This window comes from Coffea arabica, chromosome 8e (genome assembly GCF_036785885.1).
Source record: "Coffea arabica cultivar ET-39 chromosome 8e, Coffea Arabica ET-39 HiFi, whole genome shotgun sequence".
Classification (NCBI taxonomy): Eukaryota; Viridiplantae; Streptophyta; class Magnoliopsida; order Gentianales; family Rubiaceae; genus Coffea; species Coffea arabica.
The window spans coordinates 4,315,928-4,327,436 of NC_092324.1; the positions used below are offsets into that span (position 1 = coordinate 4,315,928).

General features: G+C 32.5%; 1 protein-coding gene across 1 annotated transcript; it reads left to right on the plus strand.

Annotated features, from left to right (window-relative positions):
- The first annotated feature begins 362 nt into the window (after positions 1 to 362).
- On the plus strand, positions 363 to 1,946 carry LOC113703442 (cytosolic sulfotransferase 15-like). The gene has a single exon (XM_072062141.1). It carries the CDS (start codon positions 659 to 661, stop codon positions 1,667 to 1,669), a length of 1,011 nt encoding a protein of 336 aa, XP_071918242.1. The 5' UTR covers positions 363 to 658; the 3' UTR covers positions 1,670 to 1,946.
- Positions 1,947 to 11,509: the final 9,563 nt, after the last annotated feature.

Consider the following 11,509-nt stretch of genomic DNA (forward strand, 5'->3'; position numbering starts at 1 on the left):
CTTTTGTGATATTAGCTCGTTAGGACTCCTAAGAAAAAAGGGTGGAACAAGTTTACTATTTTTTTTATTTTTTTATATATCGGATGCAAAATCAAGGTGGAGATGTGGTAGCATTAAATAACATGCAAGTGGTTTTCCATCCTCAGTGTCTTTTGGTCAGATGCAATGGGCTGAGAAGCTAAATTTCGACCGTCCTATAGTAGTAGCGCAACTACTAGTATGAAGGCCAAGTTTTGTTTTCCTTTGGAGTCGAAAATCAGCAATAATCTTGGTTCATATAGTGTACAAATTTCAGTCGCAATTTTGCCTATATAAAGAGGGACTTCAAAAGCCTTGGATTGCACCACACTACATTGCTTAAACGTCGAGAGACAGAGAGCTCAGGGAGATTTTTCCATTTGTCTAAATTTATTTATATTTCTTTTTTGTATTGTCTCTTTCCTGTTTTGGAATTTGTCCTAAACTTTGTATGCTTCTTTATTGGAATTTGCTCACCTCCTGCTGTAGACATAGATTTAATTGACTGAACCACGTAAATAATTTTTATGTTATCATCTTTTATTATTTTCTTCACATTTTATTATAATTCTCGTTATTACTTTTGTGGGTTATCAAATTAATTTTTCGTAACAATGCAGGCTGGATTCTAACACGTGAAATGTCGAATACCTGTAAAATGATATCTTCAACTGAAGTGGAGCAAAAAGATGATCACTTTAAAGAGTTTTTCCAGAGGTTGCAACCAAAGAAGCTTGTAGAAGGGGAGCTGCTGGCTAATTACCAAGGCATTTGGTTTGCTGCATTTATACTTCGAGCTACACTAACCTTTCAAAAGCACTTCAAAGCCAATGACTCTGACATTATTTTGGCCACCATGCCAAAATCAGGAACCACATGGCTGAAAGCCCTCGCCTTCAGTATTGTTAACCGTAACAATCATTCAGTTGATGAGAGCCCTTTGCTCTCCTCCAACCCTCATTATCTGGTTCCTTTTCTCGAGATGTATCTGTACAAAGATGGTAATATTCCTGATATAGATGCTATGCCTTGCCCGCGAATCCTTGCGACTCACCTACCTTATCAATTCCTTCCAAGCACCATTTTGGATTGTTCCAACTGTCGAATCATCTACCTTTGCCGAAACCCTTTGGATGTATTCACCTCTTCGCTGCACTTTGCGCTGCAAAATGGTTTTGTATCAAGGCCATTGGCTTCTCTTGATGTACCTTTTGAAACATTTTGTCAGGGCATATACCCTTATGGTCCATTCTGGGACCATTGTTTGGGATATTGGAATGCAAGCTTGAAGAACCCTCAAAAAGTGTTGTTTTTGAAGTATGAGGATCTAAAAAAGGATATCAATAGCTCCGTGAAGAAGATAGCTGACTATTTAGGTCATCCATTTTCAGCTGAGGAAGAGGAAGCAGGTTTGGTTGAAGAGATAGCAACGCTTTGTAGCTTCGAAAATCTTAAGAATTTGAACTGTAACAAAGAGGGGGAGATGCAAACTGTTTTCGGAGTTAAGCATAATTCCTTTTTCAGGAAAGGAGAAGTCGGTGATTGGGTGAATTTGGTTCCTCCATCCATGGCCAACCGACTCGAAAAACTGATGCAAGAAAAGTTTGGTGAATCAGGGTTGACACTGGATATCCATGGCAATTCTGTCTGAAGAAGATGAATGTTGGATAGGACGGATCCATGTTTCAACACTTTTTCCTCAAAAAACAAAGAAAACAAAATAAAAGGCCTAATTCAGTTATTTGATTAGAATAGGCTCCTCTAATACGTAAGGCAATTGGAAAATTAAATCTTATGGGCGTACTTAGGATTATTTCTCAATTAGAGCAGTGATTAACGGGCGTACCTTAATCACCGACACAGTAAGGAGGGGTTGACTGCCATCGCTTGTTTGGTAGTTATAACCTATTTATTGATAAATAATTGGAATTGCCTTTGTTTCGATGATCAATTAGGTGCACCATTGCTGAAGTTATTTCTTGGCTAGATCCTTAATTATCACCCATTTGATTTTAGTAATTTGTTATTTAGTTTTTAGTAGTTTCTTAGATTTTATTTAAATTTCATTGATTGTCACCTTTTGCACAAAAATACCCCCCTTTGTTACTGTGAATTTGAAAAGAAACAGTTACACCCAGTCCTTGTGGATTCGACCCTGCTTACCACTATCTACAGAAATTAACTTTAGTTGGGCAGGTTTTTATTATTGCACAGGTTGACAACCTGTCATCTAACATACATCACATTACAAAAAGTATTACAGTGATTATTCTAAATAATATTTCAAATAATTTTCTATCCAATCACACTCTTTGTTTATTGTTTGCGGGAATCAACTATCCAACATAAACAAAACATTAATTAGTTACAATTTGGGGAATCACTATTTATTGTGTGACCAGTATTAATATCTCAAATTCCTAATTTTTGGATGTGTGATCTCACTTAATCCAAACAAGGATGTTTGTTTACACCACCCATTTGACTAATTCTTAATCATTAATTGTATTGGTTCACTGCAGACTAAAACCCCAAAAAAAAAAAAACTTAATTCTTTTTATCCCCCTAAAGTGAGAAGGGTACTACAATCGGTAAACAAAATTTTGCGCACAATTCTATGACCAAAATCATTACTCCCTCCGTCCCACTTTGATAGTCCTATTTTCCTTTTTCGTCTGTCCCAAATTGTAGTCAACTTTCCAATTGAAGAATGTAGTTGTATTTTAATTTTTCTAAAATACCCTTATTTAATGTAAGTTGTTGTTACTATAAACCTACCCCATTTAATGAGAGTTGATTCTTGTTTTACTATCAATTCAAGTTCCCATAAAGTTGTACCATATTTAATGTGAGGGTATTTTAGGAAAATAACAATCTAAATTTACTTTTCCAACAAAATTAATTATTTTTTCTTAAACTGTGTGAAAAAAGAAACAGAACTATCAAAGTGGAGCGGAGGGATTATTTGACTGTTGAGACCCCAAAAATATCCCTTGCTAGATTTTTTTTTTAAAATCATTATTCATTGGTCCTCTCTCTGGGGTAGGAATAGTGGCCCCCACTTCTTCTAGACTTTTTCAATTTACGTAGAATTCAAACACAATTTACAAAACCATCACCAGACTAGAAACCCCCAACAAGACTTAATACCTTTTTTTTTTTTTTAATTTTTCAAAAATGAGAAGAGTACTACCAGCATACAAAAGTTTGAGTACACTTCTAAGAGAAAATCATTATCTCCATTTGAAGAAGTAAGAAAAAGAGTTAAACGAGTCAAAGTGGGAGTGAAATTTTTTAGGGATAATTTCAGAAACTTCCCCTGAGGTTTCTGACATTTACACTTACCTCCCCTGTGGTTTGAACAATTACACTGACCTCCCCTGAGGTTACTAATCCTTTACAAATTCAGTCCAAATGATTAAAATATTATTTTAGAGAGTGAAATTAGAATTTTGTACCTGATTTGTCCTTTGTACCACATGTCCAATGAATGGCAAAGTATTACAAATTAATTAACAATTAATAAACTTTAACGAGCGTAGTTTATAGGCAAATACGTATTGCCTATTTAAAATACCAGCTCTTTACATGTATTTTACTTTCAAACATTTACTTTATCACAAATATTTATTCTCAAATACAGATTTGTATTTACTCTCAAATATTTAATTTTTGTTAAATACAAAACCTACCAGTTTTTCTTCCGTAGAAATATTAATATAACATTTTTTCAATTTTAGTTACAAATATTTATGTATTTAACATAAATTAAATGATTCAGAATAAAATACTCATAAAGAGCTAATACTTTACTCATGTAATGGATGAAAGCCATAAAAAATTAACATTTTATAGGCCATTTCTTTTTTTTTTTTAATTTTAATTTATATTAAATAGATAACCTATCGATTTTCTTTTTGCAAGAATATTATTGTAACACCTTTTAATTTTTAATTACAAATATTTATATATTTATTATAAATTAAATATTTAAAATAAAATACATGTAAAGAGACGGTACTTTAAATAAGTTATGTGTATTTGCCTATAAACTACACTCCTTACTTAAATCAATAAACTACACTCCTTAACTTAAATCAATAAACTATACTCCTTACTTTAAATAGTGTAGTTTATAGGCAAATACGCATATCCTATTTAAAGTATCGGCTCTTTACAGATATTTTATTTTCAAAATATTTAATTTATGATAAATATATTAACATTTGTAATTAAAAATTAAAAAGTGTTACAGTAATATTCTTGCAAAAAAAATCAGTAGGTTATCTATTTAATATAAATTAAATATTTTTTAAAAAATAAATGGCCTCATAAAATATTAATTTTTTATGGCTTTCATCCATTACATGAGTAAAGTATTGGCTCTTTATGGATATTTTATCCTGAATCATTTAATTTATGTTAAATACATAAATATTTATAACTAAAATTGAAAAAGTGTTATATTAATATTTCTACGGAAGAAAAACTGGTAGGTTTTGTGTTTAACAAAAATTAAATATTTGAGAGTAAATACAAATCTGTATTTGAGAATAAATATTTGTAATAAAGTAAATATTTGAAAGTAAAATACCCGTAAAGAGTTGATACTTTAAATAGGGATAATTTCAGAAACCTCCCCTGAGGTTTCTGACATTTACACTTACCTCCCCTGTGGTTTAAACAATTACACTGACCTCCCCTGAGGTTACTAATCCTTTACAAATTCAGTCCAAATAATTAAAATATAATTTTAGAGAGTGAAATTAGAATTTTGTACCTGATTTGTACTTTGTGTTACATGTCCAATGAATGATAAAGTGTTACAAATTAATTAACAATTAATAAACTTTAAGAAGTGTAGTTTATATGCAAATACGTGTTACATATTTAAAGTATCAACTCTTTACGGGTATTTTACTTTCAAATATTTACTTTATTACAAATATTTATTCTCAAATACAGATTTGTATTTACTCTCAAATATTTAATTTTTGTTAAACACAAAACCTACCAGTTTTTCTTCCGTAGAAATATTAATATAACACTTTTTCAATTTTAGTTATAAATATTTATGTATTTAACATAAATTAAATGATTCAGGATAAAATATCCATAAAGAGCCAATACTTTACTCATGTAATGGATGAAAGCCATAAAAAATTAATATTTTATGAGGCCATTTATTTTTTAAAAAATATTTAATTTATATTAAATAGATAACCTACTGATTTTTTTTGCAAGAATATTACTGTAACACTTTTTAATTTTTAATTACAAATGTTAATATATTTATCATAAATTAAATATTTGAAAATTAAATATCTGTAAAGAGCCGATACTTTAAATAGGATATGCGTATTTGCCTATAAACTACACTATTTAAAGTAAGGAGTATAGTTTATTGATTTAAGTTAAGGAGTGTAGTTTATTGATTTAAGTAAGGAGTGTAGTTTATAGGCAAATACGCATAACTTATTTAAAGTACCGTCTCTTTACAGGTATTTTATTTTTAAATATTTAATTTATAATAAATATATAAATATTTGTAATTAAAAATTAAAAGGTGTTACAATAATATTCTTGCAAAAAAAAAATCGATAGGTTATCTATTTAATATAAATTAAAATTAAAAAAAAAGAAATGGCCTATAAAATGTTAATTTTTTATGGCTTTCATCCATTACATGAGTAAAGTATTAGCTCTTTATGAGTATTTTATTCTGAATCATTTAATTTATGTTAAATACATAAATATTTGTAACTAAAATTGAAAAAATGTTATATTAATATTTCTACGGAAGAAAAACTGGTAGGTTTTGTATTTAACAAAAATTAAATATTTGAGAGTAAATACAAATCTGTATTTGAGAATAAATATTTGTGATAAAGTAAATGTTTGAAAGTAAAATACATGTAAAGAGCTGGTACTTTAAATAGGCAATACGTATTTGCCTATAAACTACGCTCGTTAAAGTTTATTAATTGTTAATTAATTTGTAATACTTTGCCATTCATTGGACATGTGGTACAAAGGACAAATCAGGTACAAAATTCTAATTTCACTCTCTAAAATAATATTTTAATCATTTGGACTGAATTTGTAAAGGATTAGTAACCTCAGGGGAGGTCAGTGTAATTGTTCAAACCACAGGGGAGGTAAGTGTAAATGTCAGAAATCTCAGGGGAGGTTTCTGAAATTATCCCAATTTTTTATTGTACTCTAAATTGCTCAATTCCTTAGTTTGGAAAAGGCAATGCAAGTAATCTCAATTGGTCCACAAACTTTGCCATAAGTTAAAATTCTTCCCAAATAACTGGTACAATTTTGTAGCACCATGTATTAACTTATTACAACTACAATAGAAAGTGCGAGTTAGTTTTTTCAAATTTGTACGTCTACACATTATATTTTGAATTTTTGTGTTGTTGGCCGAATGTTGACTGTTAATAGCCACCGACATTGTAGCTGTCCCTGCCTCTTATCCATAATGTGTTAGCTAGAAATGTTAGAAATGTTACACGTGCACAGATGTGTATGGTAAACATGGTGTAAAACAGAACATTTCTATCAAATTTAATGAAAGGTAAAGGATACTAACGCACAGCAATAAGCAACAATAACTTAAAGATCACGGGTGATCTTGAGGTTGGGAGCTTCAATCTTGATTTGTATTAGGGCATTTGTTTTATATTCTTAATTTTGCAGTTAGAACTTTTGGGCTTAAATTTCCAAAGGTGGCAGAGAGAAATGCCCAGATGAAACATGCATAACAGTCTAGTGCTCATCTTTACGAGATACATTTGCCATGGAATTCCATCGTCAACCCTGATTCACCAGAATTTTCTTAGGTCAGATCTTTAAGTTGGTTGGCCATGGAAGGAGTAAAGTGCCATTGACTGAATCTTAAATTCGCTGAACATTGTCACTGATTGGACCTAAACGAAATAAACTTGAAGATTTAGGCTATAAACTTTTTAAAATTAAGAGTTTAAAGTACAAAGTATCCAGAATACAAATTTAAGATACAAAGTGAAAAAATGATAAAAGTTTAAGGGTATAAAGTGAAATTAGTCCAATTAGGATTAGCCCTTAAGCAAGGGCCAACGCTCATCAGATTAATGACTTCCTTGGATCTTGTTTCATTTTCCTTGTCATTTTACGCACCAAGCCTGGCAAATTATAGTAAATGAATTTTTTATATGAAATTCGTTTAAACCGTTTTAGTATTTTGTCAAATAAATTTTTTCATCCTTTAGTTTTTAAATAATAACTTTATATCTCTTGAAGTATTGAAAGGTAGCCTCTAACTAGCATCTATTATCGTTCCTCTAACTTCTATGCCTTGCTACCTGATATGGATAGTACGGCATATAATGATAATAATAATAACTACTCCTATTAATTTTTACTGCACCAATTTTAAAATTTTTTGTAATGTAAAACTTTACATTGAGATGCACATTAAAGACATACATTTTATGATCACCTAACTTGTGGTACCTCGCACATTAAAGCACCTACTTTATTATCTGTAGCCAGCTATGATCCAATGGAATTAATATAGAATCCTTTTCCGCCAATTAAATAAGACAAGACTTCAAGTATGGTTAGCCTCTCACTCTCATCGACTGTGTGATTGATGCACACTGATATTTGACATATAAAAGAGAGGTCTCTCTTAGTAGTAATATTTATTTTGTAACTTTTATTGATGATTTTGTCAGAAAAATTTTGTGTTTTGTTTTGAAATCTAAAGATCAGGTTTTATATATGTTCAAAGATTTTCGTAGCAAAGTTGAGAGGGACGCTAACAAATAGTTAAGTACCGAGGATCATTTGAAAACTACTGCAAATCTCTTGGGATCAGACTAGAAAAGACAGTATCAAAAGCTCCTCAAAAGAATGAAGTAGCAGAAATGATGAACAGATCTATCATTGAATAGGTCAGATATATGCTCTTCAATGTTGAGCTGTCAAATTCCTTTTGGGGTAAGGCAGTGAAGGCTACAGTTGATTTGATTAGTCTCTCTTCGTAAGTTCCTTTGAATGGTGATATCCAAAGAGAGTGTGGACAGGAAAGAATATGTTCTTTAAGCACTTGAGAGTTTTTGGTTGCCGAACCTTTGTTCATATTCCCAAAGATGAGAGATCAAAAACTTAATGTGAAATCAAAACAGTGTATTTTCTTGGGTTATGAGCATAAAGATTTTGGCTATAGACTGTATGATCCTATTGAAAAAAAGGCGACCAAAAGCAGAGATGTTGTCTTTTTTGAAAATCAAACCATTGAGGACATTGATAAAAATAAAAAGTCAAGATCTTCAGATAACCTTCTTGCTAGTTCAAATCCAGATCCAGTTTCAGTATCAATTGATTTTGATCATAAGGGAGCTGAAACAGAGCAGTGAGAGAATATTGATGAAAATGATACTGCTACTAACGAACTTGAGCAAGAGACGCTGTCAACTTCACCATCACCACCACAAGATGAGTCTAGAAGATCTATTAGAAAGAGGAGACATTCTAGTAGATATAATCCTAATGAGTATGTGTTGCTAATAAATGGAGAGGAATCGGAGTTCTACAGTGAGGTTCTAGAGTACGAGAGAAATGAAGATTGGTTGGAAACTATGCAAGAGGAGATAATGCCCTTACATAAGAATCACACTTATGACCTGATGAAATTGCCTAAGAGCAAGAAAGCACTAAAAATGGAATAGATTTTTAAGCTGATGACTCAAGAGCACAACTCACTGCTAAAGTAGAAGGCAAGATTGGTTGTGAATAAATTCAGTAAGAAGGGTGATTTGAAACGCGATTGAGATGAAATTTTAACCATACAATTCTCTTGTCGAGCTCTACGCATCTACTGATTCAGATGTTGAATTTTCTCTTCATTTGGTAATACCTTTCCAAATCCACTTCAAAACATTTATAGTTTGGGAGATGAATTTGTAACAATTTTACTTGATTGATATTGGTGATATTGTTGTTATCCGGATATTTTTGGTAAACCTGTGTATTCTTATTACTGTGATATTGGAGATTTTTTAACTGGATTAAGTCCCATGGTTTTTCCAAAATTGGGTTTTTTATGTTAAAAATTTTGGTGTCCTGTGTCTTTTTTTTTTTTGGCATTTTATTATTATTATTGATATTGTTGTTTGGTGATTTAGTTTGTTCCTATCTTAACTGATATCTGAAAAGAGTATCTCTTTCCCTTCTGGACCAGCTCAGCAAATCCTGATCAACAGTTCAAAAACAAGCAAACAAAAGCGAAGACCTAAAACCTTTATATTCAACTATTTGTTGCTTATTGCTGTGTATTAATATATACATTAGTTACTTTTCATTCAGTTGTTGTATGACCAAAAATATTACGTTTTTTACCATGTTATTATATAAATAAATGTATCATATATGTGTGCACATGCAACTATTCTTGGGGATTAGACAGTTTACCATATCTTTGCCATTTTCACTCGATTCGCTCACTTCCTTGCTTTTTCAAAGGCGAACTGATAAATGTGCTCATGTAATCGTTCTCAAAATATTGCCTGATAGTAGTACTCTTCTCATATGAAACCACCAGAAAAAAAGGACGAAAGAAAAGATGTTGAGACTCAAGTCTCATATTGGATTTTAGTCAGAAGAACTTTTTGTAAATTCTGTTGTGCATGTGTTGTTTTTGATCACTGATGATGAAGTATATTGTCGTTTTTCTATTTAGGGTTTTTGTTTACCTGAACTATAGGTGACTTAGTTTTTGGCTTGGTAGCGACAGAATCCACCATTGCTTGAGGGGACTATGTTGTCAGCATTTCTTGGTGACATGAGTTTCAATGCTTTGTTGAGGTGCCTTCCTAAGCTCATCATGTTAGGACCGGGCCAGGAAATAGACAAATCCAAGTTAGGACAAAGTAGGCGGTATAACCGACCATATAATAGATAGGCGGTAGATACCAGCCATATAATAATTAGGCGGTAAAACCGACCATATAAAGACGGATAACAAAGCAAATAAAAGACACAGAAGATTTACGTGGTTCGGTCAAATTGACCTACGTCCACGGGCGAGGGAGGAACAATATTTCTACTATGAAGAAGAAATACAAAAGCCGTAGGAAAGTGATTCCTAGGCCAATAGGCACTTACAAAAGAGTTTAGAAAATATTTCTAAACTCAAAACAAGAGAGCCTAAAATATTTGACTGAATGGGTTAGATGACTCAAGAAGCTAATAGCCCATATAACTCTCTTGAGTGGTGCAAGTTAAAACCTTCATAACTCTCCCTTATTTATAGGAAAACAACGGAAGGCTTTCCTTGGCTGCCATCGATGTGGGATGGAAATGTTTGCCACACAAGTCAAGCCACAATGCTTGACAATTCAACAAATCTCCATCTTGGCAAAATTTGGAATCCCACCATCGACAATAGTAAAACTGCTCCACCTTCTCCACATAAGCCCCAATGGGCTTAAATCACCAATAATGAACACCAACCAAATCCAAGCACTGCTTGAACTTGTAAACTGGAAGAGGTTTCGTAAACATATCGGCTGGATTGTCCTTAGTATTGATTTTCTGAATAAGGACTTTTCCCTCAGCAATGATATCCCGAATGAAGTGATACTTCACATCAATATGTTTCGTCCTCTCATGATACATCTGATCTTTAGTCAAGTGTATGGCACTTTGACTATCACAGTGAATATCAGTAACACCTTGATATAGACTTAGCTCGTTAAATAACTCTTCAACCACAAGGCTTCTTTGATTGCCTCGGTCACAGCCATATATTCTGCTTCAGTAGTAGACAAAGCTACGACAGGTTGTAGAGTAGCTTTCCAACTAACAGCACAACCGCCAATGCAAAATACATAGCCTGAAAGTGATCTTCTCCTGTCAAGATCCCCAGCGTAGTCTGAGTCTACAAAACCAACCAAAGTGTTATTATTTCTTCCAAACTCCAAACATGCATTTGAAGTACCTCGCAAGTATCTGAGAATCCACTTCACAGCTTGCCAATGTGCTTTACCAGGGCAAGACATATATCTGCTAACAACACTGACTGCTTGTGCAATATCTGGACGAGTACAAACCATTGCATACAGAACACTGCCGACTGCACTGGAATAAGGAACCCGTGCCATATAATCTTCCTCTTCATCTGATTTTGGTGATTGAGCAGCAGATAGCCGAAAATGGCTAGCAAGAGGAGTAGATACTGGTTTAGCATCTTTCATGCCAAAACGCTCCAAGACTTTCTCAAGATAATTTTTCTGGGTCAAAAATAACTTCCCTACTCCTCGATCTCTTTTGATATCCATGCCAAGAATTTTCTTAGCTGCTCCCAAATCTTTCATTTCAAATTCACTATTTAACTGCAGTTTCAAAGTGTGAATTTCTGACAAATTCTTGGCATCAATGAGCATGTCATCAACATAAAGCAGCAAATAAATGAAAGAACCATCATTTAACTTCCGGA